This window comes from Carettochelys insculpta, chromosome 6 (assembly GCF_033958435.1).
Source record: "Carettochelys insculpta isolate YL-2023 chromosome 6, ASM3395843v1, whole genome shotgun sequence".
NCBI classification, from domain to species: Eukaryota; Metazoa; Chordata; order Testudines; family Carettochelyidae; genus Carettochelys; species Carettochelys insculpta.
In genome coordinates, this window is record NC_134142.1 from 39578992 (window position 1) to 39597644 (window position 18653).

Consider the following 18653-nt stretch of genomic DNA (forward strand, 5'->3'; position numbering starts at 1 on the left):
TGTCTACATGGCAATAAAAGGTGTGTTCTTAACTCGAGTCAGCAAAACTGTTTTAGTTCATTTTGATTTTAATAGCAGTGCAGACAGAAATATGGCTCTGAGCTCTGGTTCTCAGCTCATATTCAACTTGGGTTCCTCTGTAATATTTCAGTTGAGCTGCTTTTCTGAGTTAACAGCCTGGTTACCATTTTCACTGCTGTTTCAACCCGTGTTTATGTGAATTCTCTAACCTGATTTAAGAACACATCTTTTTTGTCATATGCATGGACATTGAGTGATACTAGGAGATGCTGCAATGCAAAATGGAGGTGTTGTAATTTAAAGATTTTAAAATCAGGAGTCTCTCTTTTGTGTGTATGGGAGAGAGATGAAAAACATGCACAACATTGTTTAAAGTCTCCCAGGACAAGTTTCTCTGGACATATGTGAAAGTATTAGATGCTTGGTCCAAGCATAGGGGTGTGAAAATAGGGGCTGTTGTATAAAACCTCCACTCAGTCCAATACAATGCAGATGTAAGCCTGCAACTTTCAGTAAGCATTGAAAGTTGTTTTGTAGCAGCTGCTAGGTCGATAGTAAGTGTTATGAGTTATAAGTGTTATAGATACCATAAGTCATAGATACTATACATCTGTAAGAAATCCTGGTTGTTCCTTTGTAAAAGAATTTGCTTTCTCTGAAGTGAACTTTCCTTTGGGTGAGTGAGGAAAGTATGAATGTGGGTATGGGTGCAATGGAATCAGTCCCCAAAGCCAACCTGTCTGGGTGACCAGCTACCAGCAGCACCTTGGTGGCCAGAGAATGAGCCGTGCAAAAGAACCCACCCAAGAAAGGGGAAAAAATGCCCCAAGAAGAGAAGATCAAAGTCCCATCCGCAGGTAGCCAATGACTCCTGGTCATACAGAGTCCTGGGATAGTAGTGATCGGCCATGGTCACACAGCACCCTGAGCCAGGGGACAGGACAAAAGCTTTGAACTAAAACATGTAAAAGATGGGTACAAAGCTATAAATGTTCTTCTTGCCATCACCCCTCTGCAGGAATTAGTCTTGGCTGGCTGGGGAGGCAGGAGAATTTCCAGGGTTCTGGCTCTGGGCCCTTCCCTGTGTCTCTAGGATGGATAATACTGACTGCTCCTGAGTACTACGCTGACAAGAGAGCAAGAAGGTCATACAATCAGCTCACCAACCTATATTCACGACTGCAGCCAGACATAAGGACCCACTATGCCCTGGCTTCTTTGACTGTCCCTATGCAACTCTTCATCTGCATGAGTTTACTTGTGTAAGCGTAGGAGTGAAAGAGGGTATAAGTGTGTGTAGGTGTGTGTTGGAAAGCCCGTCCTCCTTTTCCTTTAATCCAACAGTAGCATTAAGTAAAATACCCTGGGATGGCTTCTAGTGAAAATAAGGTAATGGGCAGAATCATCTGATGCTTTTGTTGCATTTTATACCCAACTTTTACTCCTCAAGGCACAGCAAAATCTCTTTATTGGAGTGCCTCATCCTTAGAAACATTTTGATTTTCACTCTTATAAAGGGGTGGTGATCAAGTGTTCTCCACAGGGAGGGGTTTGTTTGAATTGAAGCTGATTGAGAAAGTATCTTTTTAAAAAGTCTGGGCCTTTTAGAATTGTATTACGCATTAATTGACCCCCATTCTCTTCCCTGTTATATTTCTGTGCTTTTGCTGGGAAGGGTAAAAACATCAAACAAAATCTCTGACACATCTCCTCCAAGAGTTTGGTTTTAGAAAAAGAAGTAAGGATAACCAATGAGAGATTGGATGGCTCTGGTTTAATTCTCTTAGGATGCAGTGAATTTTGCCTCTTGATCACTGGTACAGATCCCATCATGATATTGGAATGACCAAAAATCATTACTGGTAAGTACTCAAAGGGCACCCGATAGTCCAGTTGGGGAATGGGAAAGGGCTGGCAAGTTGGCAGGCTTGTAAAAGCAACAGCCAGCAGGGAAGCAGGTGTAAGTGAGGTAAAGGTTGGATGCATAAAATGGAATAGTTGCTCTTAGCCCAATTTGTGTGTGTGTGTAATTTAACCCCTCTCAAGGGGAAATAGCATGTATCGGCAGCAACTGGATCCAATGTATGAATATCAGGGAAGAGACTTTAATGATGAAATCAGATAAATCATCTTCAGATGGAAAATGTAAAGGTCATTAGTTACTTGAAATTCAGAGGAGCTCTAAGGAGACTGTCCATTAATCACAGAGGACCCCATATTATGAGGCTTGATTATTTATTGAAAAATGCAGAAAATCTCCTGCTTCCATTGTTCCTTCTAGGGAATATAGGGCTTTATTTGTGCAGCACAGCAAGTTACAGACTTAACTCATTCTAAGTCCTTCCTCTCTGATGCAGCCCATGAGTAACTCCCCTGCCCTCTCCACTACTTTATTATGTAATTGGCAGAGGGAGTTCAAAGGAAAGTGAAGGAACAGAAAATAAACAATCAAAGCAAGTATGTAGGTGTTTAATGCAACAACCATTTTCATATAAAGAGAACCAGACTGGAAATACTGAATTGTTCCATGAAGGAACATAACAAAAGATTCTGAAATATAGGTACTTTGGGTTAGATCCCCTGCAGCCATAGTTGCAACCCTGAATGAATAGCCTGATTTAAATAGCATTGAGCAGTCAGCCACTCCCACTGTAATCAGTTGAGCTGTGCAGGACTGAATTTGGCCCATGATGTTCTGTTCCATTCTAGCTCACTTATCTATATTCTTACACTGATATACATTTCATGGAATGGGATCCGAGAGCTTCCACTGGCTAAAGGTGTCAATTACTCTTCAGTCCTGCCCAGTCCCAGTGGGCTGGATTGGGTTTGTAGGCTAATAATACAAAATGAGAATAAAGATATTGCTGCACAGCTTGGGTGTGTGTGTAGAAAGTGTGTGTAGAAGCTCTGCCACCCCTTTTGAAAGACCGGTTGTCTGTGCCAGCAGCCAGCTGGAGTGGGGAGACGCCCCTGCCAGCAGCAATGAGGCTCTATGGTCTCTGCCTCAGACCATTTTTAAAGCTGCAAGGACCCAGAAACCCTGTGGCAGGAAGCTACAAGATAATGTACTGTGCATTGACTTGATCGCTTGCCTACATCCAGACTAACTGGGACACAAATTATGACTAAAACAAGTAGTTAATATAGTACAGGCATAACTGGGCACTGCAGTGAACACATCTGTATGTGATTATACAAGTTCCTCCTCCTGGTGTGTTTTTTGTACAAGGACATTTTGGACATGCAAAATGTTGTTGAATTCCCAGTTTCAAAGGCTCTGTTTGAATTCCCTGAACTCGAAGTGTGACCTGTTCTATATCTGGTGCCATCGAACAGACTTTGCGCTTTGCACTCAAGGGTTCTGACATCACCAGTCCCCTTCAATGAAATCAAACTGAAATCCAGTGTCCCATTATCTCCTCTTCAGTTTCTTTCTGTATGTGCGCCTTTGCTTGGGAAGGAGGTACATGAAATGAGCCTGTGTGCCTTTACTTCTCTCTGTTGCTGCCTCTTGTGCTTTGGAAGGTTACGTGATTGTGCAGCTACCATGCTGATGTGCCTTAAATTTCAATTTCCATACTTCCCCATGCCACCCCCATTGTCCATTTTCCCTTGTACACCTTATTGGAGCATTGTAGTATCATCCAAGCAATTCAGGAGTAATGAAACAGGTCTTACAAGAGTAAAATTTAACTGCTCTAAGGTTTATGGATTACTGGCATTCAGAAGGCAGGGAACAGATTGGGTTGAAGGCCAGAAAAAAAAAAGGAAAAAAAAGCTTTGATAATTTGAGTTTAGATGATTAAACCCCCTAGGAAAAATAGCTTCAGAAAAAAACCAGTGTTAATCACCAGCTCTAATAAGGAGGCCTATGCATAATAGCATGGGAGCATAATAAAAGATGGTTCTATCACCCATCAGGGCTCTAAACTATACATATTTAACATAACAATGATCTTCAAAAACAAACAGTACAAATTCTGGTCTAGTGAGAAAAAGGACATTCAAATAAACCAGGTACAGACCAGGTTGTTCAGGTGAGCAGACAGTATTCATTCACTTCGGTGGAGGCAAAAGTGTTGCATATCTAATGCTCCCACGCAGTGGAGAAAGGGCTCCCATTACAAGTAGCACTCTGAGGCTGCATCTACACATCCAAGCTCTTCCAGAAGAAGGTGGCAATCCTCTGGAAGATCCCAGGAACGTCTACACACAAAAGGCCTTCTTCTGGAAGGAATCCAGCAGAACACAGCACCTCTTTTGGAGTTCTTCCTCTGCTCCCAAGCCAGGAAGAGCGCCTTCTTCTGGAAGAAAGTGTGTGTAGAAGCTCCGCGACCCCTTCTTATGAAAGACTGGTTCTCCATGGCAGCGGCCAGCTGGAGTGTGGAGACACTCCTGTCAGCAGCAGCAGCAAGGCTCTATGGTCTCTGCCCCAGCTCATTTTCAAAGCTGCAAGGACCCAGAAACCCTGTGGCAGGAAGCTGAGAGTGTGGAGGCAGCAGGCACGTGCACCTCTGCCAGACATGTTCCCCAGGCACCTCAGCAGCGAGCACAGAGAGCACAATGCCCAGCACCCAGCACACCTCCTGCCCGACCTCCCGCCTACCACCCTCCAGGACCTTGCAGCCTGGCTCATGGCCAGGGCAGGCCCTGCCAAGACATTCCCTCACACTCTCACACTGAGGCCAAACTCACAGACCACCCCCCCTCACCCACACCCCTACCTCCCCATGCTCCTGCCCCTTTAATGCCCCAACAGGAACTGCACACCTGGGGTGGAAGGGGCCCCCATGGGTGTCAGGGCTCACAGCCTTCCACTCCCTTCCTGGAGTAGTGTCCGCCCAATCCCCATCCCCCCACCCAAGTTGGAACCCTCCCGTTTAATGACCCCTACATGTAAATAGTTATCACCCATACACCTGTAAGTAGTTTCCAAGATTTTTTTATTGTTCTAGTGGTTTATTATGTTGTCAAGTTCTATAGTTTTAACACCCCTATGTCCCTGATTATTGGGAGGGGTGGTGAGGAGTGGATGGGCAGGGGAGTTTGTGGGGGGGTGCCTGGGTGAGGGTCACTCCACCCGTTGTGCAAAAGCCTCACAGAGAGCTTCCCAGGTGCAGAGCCCATCATGGTTGACCTGACAGTTGGGGGTCACAGTGGGTTGCTTGTATCTGGGGTTGGGCTCAGCCATCCAGTCTTGGGGGAAGTCCTCCTCCCTGGTTCAACCAGGTTGTGGAGGGTACAGTAGGCCCCCACAAACTGGGGGACATTCTCCACTCCCATGTTGAGATGCATCAGGAGGCATGTGAAACTCACCTTCAAGAGGCCGAAGGCACTCTCAATGGGGTAGCATGCCCATGTGAGCCAGCCATAGAAAAGTTCTTGGGAAGGGGTGAGGTAGTCCTTGTATGGCTTCATAAGCCAGGGCTGCAGGGAGTATGCCATGTCACTCAGCATGCAGAGGGGCAGGGTGATGTTCCCGATGGGACACTCCTGCTGGGGGATGTAGGTGTTGGTCTTCATCCTGCGGTACAGGTCAGAGTTCCTGAAGACACACATTGTGTGCCTGCATTGGCCAGCTCACCTAAACACCCATGAACTGGTCCTAATGGTCCACCAATGCCTGGAGCACAACAGAGTGGTATCTCTTGCGATTCACATATTGTCTGCCTCTGTGCTCCGGGGCCCTGATGGCAATGTGTGCCCCATCAATCACACTGAAGCACTGGGGGAAGCAGGGTGGTGAATCCTGCGATGGTCACGTTCAGGTCCCCAATGTGCACGAGCCTCCGAAGCAGCACCTGGTCGATGGTTCTCACAAGCTGCAGGGGACAGAGAATGGGCGTGATTGTGGGCATGCGTAGGGGTCCCCCGGCACCTTCCAAGGCCCCCTACCCCTTGCCAGGCAATACTGCTGGGCCCTCTGCCCTCCCCCTGGGGCAGCCCCTCCAGCAGTGGGCCTGTGTACGGGTGGGGTGTCACAGCCACCCCAGGGTTAGGCTTCCCTACCTCCCCCTCAACCCCACCTCCTCACACCCCTTCCCCTAGCCCCCGAGGGTTCCCCTTGCCCGACAGCCCTCTCCCTGTGCCAGGCCAGGGTTCAGAGCATACCTTACCTTGAGCACGATGGCCCCAGTGGTGGACTTGCCCACACCAAACTGCTGCCTGATGGACTGGTAGTTGTCCAGGGTGGCCAGCTTCCACATGGTGATGGCCATGTGCTTCTCCACTGAGAGGGCTGGCTGCATCCAGGTGTCCTGGCATCGGAGGATGGGTGCGAGCTAGCTGCAGAGCTCCATGAAGGTGTTCCTCTTCATCCTGAAGTTCTGCACCCAGCCTGCATCATCCCACTCATCCACGACCACCCAGGGCCTTACAGGGGTGCCTGGACCAAACAGGGACCAGGAAGGAAGCTGTCAGCCTGACTTTCTGAGGAGGTATGTCCTGCAGCATTTATCTTCATTGCATCTATACAATCATACATGCAGTTCTGTGGTGGGAAGTGGTCAGCCATCTGACAGCCTGCTGTCTGTGGTTCTAGTCCCACCCCAACAGAACCTTACACCAGTTAGGTATAGCAATGGAAGTGGGAAGCAGATTCTTACTGAGTCAAGACTGTGTTTTGGGCAGAACAAGGATGTGTGGCTCATTACTCAGGGCTTGCAGCAAAGCCATGATTTAACTCCAAAATGAATGCTATAAATCACTCCTCCAGGAGAAGTTTTTTACTTCCGTAGAATGAAAACACTTGACAACTGAGTCTCAATTCAAGGTCCACAAAAGGGCTCTCATCCTTTTAAATTCAGTGCGCTCTATGCACAGATGTGCCCGGTGTACGAAATAAGTGCGGTGCAAAATGTGAATACCACCCTCCATGAAATACATAGATGTTTGATCATATATTGCTTAGGGTGGGTGTGGCACCTCCATCATTGGAGACTTTTCAAGAGCAAGTTCAACGACATCCATCAGGGATGATCTAGATTATGGTGCTTGGTCCTGCTGTGAGTGCAAGGGACTGCACTTAACGACCTCCTGAGGTCCCTTCTCGTTCTAGTATTCTATGATCACACAATGACATGGGGAACAAGAAAACACTTCTGCCTGAATGTAAAATCCATTTGTCAGCTATTCAATAAGGTGAGTGCTGGAGACATTTAACAATTTGCTTTGATGGTGGTGTGCATTTTCTAATTTATTGGATGCTTGCTTCTTTCATAAAAGTAAATTAAGTATCATTAATCTTTCTAGGAGACTGGTGTCATAGAGTTAATTTAGTGATTATTTTCTCAGATAATATACCTGCTAGGAAAGTACTGTTTGATCAATATAGGAAATTAATCAGGTCTGCCAATAAATTAATGTAGGCGTGTATGTCTAATATATGCTCTCCACTCTACACCACCTCTCTTAAAGACATTCAAATATATTTTGAGGTGAAATCTTTAACATTTTCTGGTATTAAATGGTGGTAGTTGAGATTTACTGTGGGCTAGAAGTTGAGCTGACTAATCACTCATTCCATGCCCTGCAAATAGGGGGCACGGGACACTGATTACCCCTCGAAATGGAAATTAGTCTCTCATTATTTTACTACCAGCACCATAGAACAATGAGCATTGAGTTCCCAGAAGCTGGACTCTTTAAGCTGTGTGGAGCACAGTAGAGGATCAGGGCTTTTGTTATTAGTCAAGGGTGTAAAGCCCCCAACTCAGTAGTGTTTTTACAAATATTTTAACCCTTTTGAGACTTAAGTTGCATGTTTAAAGGCACACAGACTTAACCACACACTTAAGTGTTTCTCTGAATCAGAGCCCAACTTAGGAGACTCACCTGGGCTCAGTTACTCCCAGGCCTCTGAGGAATATTTTTTTTTCTTTCTTTATTATATCTTGGTTCACATGTACTAGCGATAAAGAGGAAGTGGGAAGTCTAGGTGAGTCTTACAGAAGCTGACATTTACTGAAAGGCTAGCGGTAATTTAAATAAAGTAAGTCCCCTCTACCTGTACACCCAGCCTGAATCTTTCTCCTTTCCCAAACTTGAAGATTTTTTTTTGAGATTTAAAAAAAAAGCTTGTTTATTTTAAGTTTTTATTTCCATTTCCAAAATGCTGGTTCCAAATGGGACTGAAGAGGAAACTAGCAAAGTTTTCCAAGAGATCCTGTACCTACTTATGTAATTCCACGCAAGCAAATGTTAACTTACACATGCTCTGTTACCTCGCTTTATATCGGTGCTTATGTTCATGTAAATAAGAGCAGAAGCTGTCCAGTGGTCTTATGTCACTGAAGAATTTGGTCTAAAAATTCAGAAAAGTATCTGAATGTTTGGCTATCATATGAAGGTCATTTCTGAATTTTTGAGGTTCACCCACCACTACAGCGAATGTGTCACTTATTTGTGGTGGTTTGCCGTGACTGCCAATTCTATTCTGCACTGTTTCTAATAGCACTTTGGTGTTTGAGTCTGTTTGACCTGGGCACCCTAAAAACGGGACTGAATCCAACAGACTCCCACTTTTTTCTCAAAATTGAGTTTTACAGAAACCTATTTTTTGCTCCAACTAGCTGGCTGCTTGTAGTTTGCTTTCTAGCAGTAAGCTGGGATCACTGTGGCCTGTTATCCTAGAGGATCAAAAGACATGTTTTATGTGATAGGCTTTTTTTGTAATCTTATATCTGCCATGGTGACCAGATACTCTACACAGAGACTGTGGTTCCAAGGTCTATTTCATTATTCTCTGACCTCTGCAAACCTAGTTTAAAAGTTGGTTTGAGTCACTTGATAGTTGACAGAGGATAAAAGATGTGTGTATCATGTTGAGATCTGTAGGTGCCATGTACTTGTTACCTGTCAACCACATCGAGCCAGGATGGCGGGGAGGGGGGAAGATACCTTTGGAATGGCTGTACATGAGACAATCAATAATTGGCTCCAGATGGTGCCTTCCCTCCCTCCTGCCATGTGGTTTGATGGAAATCAGCAGGAGAAGCATTCACCTTTGGACACTGCCAAAATGTTCTCTGCCCTGTGCTGATAGGCTGGTTACTCCAACCCTTCCACCTTCTGTTGCCATTCTCTTAACCGTGGCTTCATATTACACTTCCTCTCCTACGTTTTTCTTTTCTGACCCAACTCCTTCACCCTCCTTCTCTTCCCTTTCCTTTTCCTTGGGCTGATCCCCACCTCAGTAATCATTCTTCCCTCTCTTCTGAAAAATCAGGGAGTGAACATGCCATCTACAGCTATCACATAGCCCACCCCACTTGTGTTCTATATGTAGTAGGCATCCTTCGATCCCGAAGGATCATGGGTTTGTGCCCCAGTTGGACTGATTCGAGCAGCATCTTCTGTGGCTGTGCAATCCAATCCGGGAGTGGCAGTCCTTTCTGCACTGTGAGCAGCAGTTGGCAGATGTCGCTCTGGTATCACGGGCATGGATCTTCCTGAGGGCTCTCCTGTCTTCTGCTTCCTTCACCAAGGTAGTTTCATACATAGCAAGAGCTTCCTTCACTCCCTGTTTCCAGGCATGCCTGTGTGAGATGAGCGAATGCCAGGTGCTCGCACTGATAGAGAGAGCGCTGAGGTCAAGCTTGCAAGTGTCCTTGTAGTACAATTTAGGTCGCCCTTTCAGCCTCTTTCCAGACGCCAGTTCTCCGAAGAGGAGATCTATTGGTATTCGACCATCCGTCATGCATGAGACATGGCCCAGCCAGCGCATACGCCTCTGTTTGAGAAGGGTGAACAGGGAGGCGGTGCCTGCCCTCTCAAGCACTGCGCTATTGGGGACCTTGTCCTGCCACGAGATACCGAGTATGCACCTAAGGCAGCGCATGTGGAATGTGTTGAGCCGCTGCTCTTGTTTTGAGCGCAAAGTCCATGTTTCACTGGCGTACAGCAGTGTGCTCAAAACACAGACTGTGTAGACCTGCACCTTGGTGTGTACAGTGAGCTTATTGTTATCCCATACTCTCTTCGTCAGCCTGGAGAACGTTGTGGCAGCTTTTCCAATGCGCTTGTTGATCTCGCTATCAAGTGACAACTTGTCCAAGATTGTCGAGCTTAGATACACAAACTCATGGACGACTTCCAGTTCATAGTCTAGCCCGCTGACAGATGGCTCGTTACCCACGTTTTGGCCCATCACCTGGGTCTTCTTTAAGCTGACTGTGAGGCCAAATTTATATATGTATGTATGCATATGCTATATGTAAACCCCATGAAACTCTTCTTTTTCCTCAGGAATTGAGCTTGATTGTTATCATGGCAGAGAGAAAATGAAATTAAAATTAAGTTTCTGAAAAAAAAATCCAAAGAAGAGGGGATTGGAGATAGTCTGCCCCAGCCCATTGTGGCGGGGAAGTCCTGGGATGTAGGAGAACAAGCCTATCCTGTCTTGGTCAGGAGGTGATGTGCCAGTAGATGGGGTTTGGCAATTGAGCCCACACCACATTTACCCCACAGCAGCAGAGGTTGGCTGGCCCCAACTCTGTGTGTTGAAACCTGATATATGAGGCTGTGATGCCACTCAGGTTTGGCCTGCCCATGCATCTTTCTTCATGGCACTGTGACTCTGTGCAACAGGCTTCAGTGCCTGGAGTAGGGAGTGAAGTCCAACTAGCAGGAGCCACCACCACTTTTTTATTGAGTCACATTGTTTCAGAAGTACAGTTATACCTCTCTCTCTAGTTATACCTATGCCTCCACCCTGCATCTGCCTAGTCTATTTAGATAATATTGCCTCATTGCTTTCCTCCATCTGCCTGTATCCACCTGTTGTACCTTGTTTTATATTGAATTGTAAGCACTTTAGGACAGGGATCCTGTGTGTCCTGTATGTAGAGATAGTGTCTTGCCCAATGGGACCTGGGTCTCTGCCTGAGACTCTAGGCACTATGAAAGTACAAATAATTCATAATTTTAACCTTCTCTGCTCTGGTCTTAATTGAGTGGCTAGTAGTTGAGGATTTAATCATTGCACATTGATAGATATGTTTTCCCTGATAGTCTGGCCTTTGAAGCACTATTCCTACCATCACTGAGGTCTAGGAGACACTTGTGTCTCACATTTATAACTAATGAAGTGGCATCCCATCAGTGATATGAAGACCTGGAGCCCAATGCTCTGCTGTTGCAACTCCATTGAAGACAATAGTGTTAACATCAGCAAAACCGGGCCCGTTAGAATTGGAGGCCTCTAAACCTGCCCCACACTTCCATGATCAAGCTCCTATGGTTTGGTCTGGACAGAAAAAGAGTAAAGGAAAATGTATAGCAACTTAATAGTTCAAAGCCTGATCCTGTGCGGTGGAGGCAGTTTACAAAAAATTTGGTGGTACCCAGAATGCCCAGAGCCCACAACCCTCCACCACTTAAACTCCCACACACCCACCTAAGTCTCTGGAAGGGAATTTGGGTGCTAGCAGGAGGCTCTGGACTCTGTACCGGAGGAGGGGATTGGAGGACAAGAAGGTGGCAGGCTCTGGGAGGGAGCTTGAGGAGTTGGGTCCAGGAGGAGTGCAAGGTACAAGCTCTGGGAGAAAATTAGGACACAGTGTTCCCTATAAGCTGTGCCCCTGAGCAGCCATTCAGGAGAGATTTAAATGCTGCCCGGCCAATTAGCAGAGCACCCACAGCTAGGTATTTTTGTTTCTACTGGTGGTGCACATTCACACATGCCTTTGGTGCACATAAATATTTATTCTGCACATGGATGGAAAAGATTAGCAAGAACATTGCTCTGGGGTGCAGGGTCTGGGAAGGAGTGTGAGTGTTGGTTCTGGTCTGGGTCTTCCATTCAAGCTTTCTAAGGAGTTTGAGGGCCAGATGAGGAGAGGGTACAGGCTCTGGAGGAAGTGGAGTGCACTGGAAGGTGTGAGGGTAGTGGATGGGGGATGCCACATTTACTTGGGGCACCCTGCCCTCTGACAATGGTTCCTGGGGAGATGAGGGTCTCCAGGTGTTGCTGTGAATATTCATGTGCTCAGGTATGTGGGGCCCATGTAATTCACTACCTATGATCATCTGCCTGATAGAGTAAATATCAGTAGGATTTTTTTGTGCTGGTACTTGCCTGTGCTGAGTACCGGCACCTTAGTTGCTAGAGATGTGGGATTGGCTGCAGGGGGAAGCCATCTGAGTATCAGTTCCTTTTTTTAATCTTTAAACAAAAAAAAACACTGGTAAATATGAATTTTACCTTTGACTTTGCTAGCATCAAGCTTTTAAACTGTAGACCATCACATACTCAGCCATATCCATTTAGATATTTTAAAAACCCTCCATGCCTCCTTTTCATACCTGAATCACAGTTAATTTTATTTGTAACACAGGAGGAAGGAAAGTACAGACCCATAGAAAGTAGAAAGCCGATGAAATCTAGCAATGGACCTAACCCTATCATCTCAGATCCAAAGTTCTAAATCTGTGTGTTACATCTGTGTGGGGTTGTTGAAATCTGTATCAGAACTTTGTGGCTCGATCTCATCTCTCAGTGAACTCTTTTTGGGATACAGTGTAGAATCAACCCATCCAATACAGACTCCAAGTATTTTGAACCAGTACACAGTTAATTTTCTCAAACTGTAAGGCTTCCACTACAGACAAATGGGAAAAATCTATATTCAAAGCCACACACATTTACCCAAGTTTAAAGCTAGCAAAGCAGAGGAAATATAAAGAAACAACTTCAAACATGTCTGATGTCTAGTTAATCACACAGCTTTAGGAATACAGACCCATGTCTTTTCAAACTCAGCCATTCCCCTCAGGCAGTATGAGATCTCCTCTAAATTTGGTAGTTCACTCACACGGGAGTTACCGTCATTCAGTGTTGATTCAATTTGCAGACAAGCTTCCAATTTTTCAAAATAATCCTTTCAACAACTGCAGAAATGCTCTTGGTAACAGCTGTTTCTGGGACTTAGTTAAATTTGTGGTATTTGGTCTTAGCTTCATAATAACAAAACTCCACAAGTCACCCAGGACAACTTCCTCTAACATCCTGTCCAGCCATCAGGTAACATCTCCCTGATAATGACACCTTTCTCCTAAAGGATTTTCATGGGGTGAAAAATGAGTGTTGAGATCTGATTCAAGCCGTTAGACAAGTAGTGTTGCTATTGTGCCTTTTACTCAACTAATGTCTGTATCAAAACCAGATGTACTGTTTGATTTTAATTACATCACTGACTCTAACACATGGAGCACAGTGCTCTAACTCAACTTTATCTTGTTAAGCCAATTTCTGCTCATTAGTAAAGGACCATTTCCTTCTGTATCAATGAATTGTAATTGCGAACAAGTACCTTTGTATTTTTCAGGGACCCGTAAGCATCCTATAATATTGATCTAGGTGTACCTTCCCTGTAGTTTTGAAAAACTACATCAGTTTCACATATGTTTATATTATATTAGCAACATTTTGTACATCCCAAATTCTTGATACCATATCACCTGTCTAAGTTTCTATCATCATGTTTACATTAACCCAACATGGAGGAATATGTGCTCAGATCCCATGGTACCAGAGAAACTTATGGAAGCCTAGAAGGTTAGATTTGAGTGCTGCTGGCTGTGTGCTAGAAAGAGTTCTGAGGGATGGTGTTACGAGAGAATTATATTCGACATTACTGCAGTCAACCATTTTGTGAGTCCAGCCATTTTGAGTGTCCAGATGAAAAGCAAATACCACATAGCTAGAAATAATACGTAGGGCTCTGACAGGCAAGGGCAAATAGCTACAGGGTTTCAGTTTTGCTATTTGAAATGGGAGCATAAAAAAGAGAGTTTGTAGACCATTAGAATGGAAGGGTATGTTTAGGTAGTCAATTTTGGGTTTGAAGCGCCTCTGATATATCAATTTTATTGATTTACGACTAAAAATACAGAAATGGTTTGATGATAGAAATGAGTAATTTACTGATACTAGGAGAACTGGTGACCCATTAGGGGTTACTCTGATGATCCACTAGTAGTCACTATGAGTTATGTGCTTTGTTTAAGTTAGCTATGATGGTTTAAGCAAAAGAATACACTCTAAAACAATCTGAAGGAGCTTTTCTTTGGGAAAGGAGCGGACACCTAAACTCTCCAGCAGCCAGACAGTAGGAAGAGCCCTGAATGCATGGCTGGTGATCACTCACACAATCTAAGATTTTGGGTAACTATAACATTTAGGATGCTCTGAACCTATTGATAGAGCAGTGTGTGTGTGTGTGTGTGTGTGTGTGTGTGTGTGTGTGTGTGCTTCAAACCTAATAGTAAGCAGGGGGCAAACAGATATTCCAGGACCCTGGGCAAGATGGGTGGGTGGCTCTATGCTCCCACAAAGGACAGGCCTTGGGCAGAAGGGCTGGGGTTGGAGCAGTCACAGAATCACAGAATCATAGGGCTGGAAGGGACCTCAGGAGGTCATCTAGTCCAGCACCCTGCTTCAAGCAGGATCAGCCCCCACTAAGTCATCCCAGCCAGGACCTTGTCCAGCCAGGACTTAAAAACCTCAAGGGATGGAGAATCCACCACCTCTCTAGGCAACACATTCCAATGCTTCACCACCCTCCTGGTGAAGTAATTTTTCCTAATATCTAACCTACACCTCTCCCTCTTCAACTTCTGACCATTACTCCTTGTTCTGCCATCTGACACCACTGAGAACAGTTTCTCGCCATCCTCTTTAGATCTCCCCTTCAGGAAGTTGAAGGCTGCTATTAAATCACTCATAAGTCTTCTCTTCTGTAAACTAGACAAGCTCAAATCCCTCAGCCTGTCCTCACAGGTTTTGTGCTCCAGCCCCTTAGTCATTTTTGTTGCCCACCGCTGAACCTGCTCCAGCACATCCACATCCTTTTTATACTGGGGGCCCAAAACTGGACACAATATTCAAGATGTGGCCTCACCAGTGCTGAATGGGGCAAATAACTACTTCTCTAGACCTGCTTGAAATGCTCCTCCTAATGCACCCTAGCATGCCGTTAGCCATCTTGGCTACAAGGGCACACTGTTTACTCATATCCAGCCTTTCATCCACCATAACCCCTAAGTCCCTTTCCATCGTACTGCTGCTGAGCCAGTCAGTCCCCAGCCTGTAACAATGCTTGGGATTCTTCCACCCCAGGTGCAGGACTTTACGCTTCTCCTTGTTGAACCGCATCAGATTTCTTTTGGCCCAATCCTCCAATTTATCCAGGTCACTCTGGATCCTCTCTCTACCCTCCAACATATCTACCTCTCCCTCTAGTTTTGTGTCATCCGTGTCCCTCATATGTCATTCAGTGTCCCTCTGGAAAACTGCTAGCGTAAAAGTAGACACACACACACAAGTTACCTTGTGATTGTACTCAAGTACTCAGACGTGAAAGCAGATTCCCTTCTACTCAAGTAACTTTTTGGGTACTTTTTCCACCTGTGCTGATTAGCAGAGCAGCCACAGCTGAAAGTGTGTGTTTCTATTGGTGGTGCACACACACATATGCCTGGGTGCACATAACAAAAGTCAATGGGAGCCTTTCCACTAACTTCAGTGGGCTTTGGATTAGGCCCTGTAGAATTAATCTGGACATCCCTCTGCTGCTGCTTCTCTTTTCATTGCTTTTAAAAGTGAAAGTTCCTTTTCTTGTCCTGCCCTCAGACAGGGAATTTGATGACGAGGGCAGTGCTATTTAAGCATTTCCATCAAACCCTCATAATTGGTTTAATCCATTTCTTGTGGGAAACCAGTAAGCCTGGTTCAAAGACCACTGAAGTCAGTCGAAAGATTGCCTTGGAATTCAATGAGTGTGGGATCAGGAGAACAGCAGTTGGCAAAATGGATCTTTCCTTGTGAAAGTCTTCAGTACTATTGGTGTAAACATTGTGTTGTTTGTCCACAGTTGTCAGACTCCTTACCCCATCGGACATTTTCCCATGACTTACCAGTATGACCTTTCTCTTCTGTTCAGTTTTTCAGCTACAGGCCTCGTCCTTTACTGCAGCTGTATTCTGCTGATTTCGAAAGGATTACATTCTCATGGCTTGTGGTTGTCACAGCTCATGTCTTGTCACAGCTCCCAAAATCCAGTCAGCTGATCATGTTACAATGTCTTCAACAAGCTCAGAATGACAACAAAAAGAAAATAACCAACAAACCCATCCAATTTCTGCAGTGGTTCTGTCACCAACTTACTTTGAGAAAGTGACTTAGCATCACTGCCCCTCATGTTCCTTTTACATGTGAGTAAAAGATTTGCCTACCTCACATACCTAGTTACACACCTCACAAGTTAGAAATGAGAAGTCTAGGTGTGCTCTGCTATTGGTACCCTTCCAGACAGTGCTCCTTACATTATAGTCTCAATATTTCCTTAAAATTACTCAAGTAATGAGACTGCAACATATTGCTTGAGGAAACTAACCCATGGTTTAATAGACTTTCCTTATTAGAATATTTCCTGGGAGTCAACTCACTTTTCCTAAAAATTAAGGTACTTTTGTCTCATAAGAACTTAGTAGTGTGAGTAGTCAGTGATCCTTACATCCAGGTGGAAATCTCTGCAAGAACTTTTCTGACCCCAATGTTCTCAAAGTTAGACATGGGTCAAACTGAAAACACAAAATCTGAACACTGGGGCATCATTTATGTAGGGAGGTGGGGGCTCCAGGCCTCCCCCTTGAAGTTTGAAACTCTGACTTTCATACTTAAGGTCTGCTTAAAGTGCATGTTCTACCTCCAGAGGTAGCTGTAACTGCAACTGAGCCAGTCTTACCCATGCAAGCTCATTACCTCATAAATTAAAAGTGTTAGTCTTTAAAGTGCTACAAGACTGCTTGTTTTTGTGAAGCTACAGACTAACACAGCTCCCCTGCTGAGCCTGTTTACCATGTTTCAGCAATTTCTAAGTCATCTGCCAAAAAAGCGAGAGTTTTCAAGTGCCTTACTAGCCCCTGGAAAGAGGTGACAAGTGTGTGTGTGTGGACGAGGGTGGACAGGATCATCTCTTTCTAGCTTTACTACTTGACTTGTACTGAAGACTCTCAGGCTGAGTCTACATAGGCCCCTCCCTTCTGGAAGGGGCAAGGTAATGACCAAAGGGGGCTATTCAAATGAGGTGAGGATTTAAATTTCACACGCCTCATTTTCATAGTCCCATGAGACTTCACTTCCAAAACAAACCCTTCCGGAAGCTCCACAGCCATGTAGAAGGAAGGAAGCCGTGCTTCCGGAAGGAAACCCCCCTTCCAAAAACCCCTCCCAACTGACACCCCGGGGAGATTTCAGAAGTGCAGGGAGAGGTCCTTCTGGAAGGGCCCCATCTACGTGGCTCTGTAGCTTCCAGAAGGGGCTCTTCCAGAAGTGAAATCTCATGGGACTATGCAAATAAGGAATGAGATATTTAACTCTGCCCCTCATTTGAATATTCCCCTTTACTCATTACCATGCCCCTACCAGAAGGAAGGGGGCTGTGTAGATGCAGCCTCAATGTAACACTGCTGAAGTCACTTCCCTCACTCTGTCCCCCTCCCCCTGCTCACACACACTGTCCCCCCTTCTGTGGGAAGCACAGGTTGCTCCTCCCATCAAAATCTGAATTGATGCCCCTCCTGAACACCCAAAACTTTAGAGGGGTGTTGGGATTTAGAGAGGGTTTGAAATCTAGATCAGAATTTTTTGAGTCAAGCCATTTCCTCTCAAAATTCTTTATACCTTTCTGCACTTTAAATCTTCAGTTGACTTGACTGCAAACACAGCCAGCTTATTACAGGTGACTGACCTTCAGGGAGAAGTTTCCTTTGGCATTTTGCTGGGAAACAATGTTAAATTCACTTTGCCAGAGCATGAGGAGAGGTGACATCTGAATCTGCAAGGCTGGGTGAGGATTTCCACCAGGCAATGCCTGCTATGGGGAAGCTGCTGCTCGGCTGAGTGGCTTGTAATTGTTCTGAACAGAGCACTGGTGTGTGCTATAGGCAGTGGAGCTGACAGCTGCTGTGGGCCCTGGGTCAAAGTGGGAGGGGGCCCAGCTCTGCACCCTGGAAGATGCAGGGCCATGGGCAGAAGGGGTAGGGCCAACGGCAGCCAGCCTTAGTCCTGCCTCCAAACACACAGCCCCATGGAGTGGCAGAGCAGTCTACTGAGCACTGCAAGGGAACCTGGAGCTCCAGCCGCAGCCACTGCTTTGGCAGTAGCAGTATCCAAAGCTCCAGGCCTCTGTGAAATGTCAAATACTGTCTTTGCCCCCACTCCCATCAGCAGCCCTGGCTATTGGGGCCTAGGAAAATGGCCTCTGTAGTTATTTTACTGCAAAACTTCCTAAAGCCACTCAGCATCACTGGTACTTAGAGTCTGAATTGGGTGCTCAGTGCCTCTTACTATCACTCTCAAGCTCTGTGCTTTGCCCAAGTCTCTTTATTTAATTCTCCATTGGCTTTGCGGCTTCTGTCATGTTGCTCTCCCCAGAATAGAAAGCAGTCAAGTAGCACTTTAAAGACTAGCAAAATAGTTTATTAGGTGAGCTTTCATGGGACAGACCCACTTCTTCAGACCATAGCCAGACCACAACAGACTCAATATTTAAGGCACAGAGAACCAAAAACAGTAAGGAAGGAGGACAAATCAGAAAAAGATAATCAAGGTGAGCAAATCAGAGACT

General features: G+C 45.4%; 1 protein-coding gene across 7 annotated transcripts in view; it reads left to right on the top strand.

Moving 5' to 3' along the window:
- Positions 1 to 18653, top strand: part of LOC142014309 (uncharacterized) — a 215985-nt gene that overhangs the window by 121901 nt on the left and 75431 nt on the right. Inside the window, exon 6 of one of the 7 annotated variants that reach the window (XM_074996701.1) lies at positions 1040 to 4169. The exons of the other annotated variants lie outside the window; for them this stretch is intronic. Coding sequence (XP_074852802.1) covers positions 1040 to 1046 — 7 coding nt within the window. The 3' untranslated portion in view covers positions 1047 to 4169. Of the gene's footprint in view, positions 1 to 1039; positions 4170 to 18653 lie in introns of those variants that run through there. 7 annotated transcript variants of the gene reach the window in all.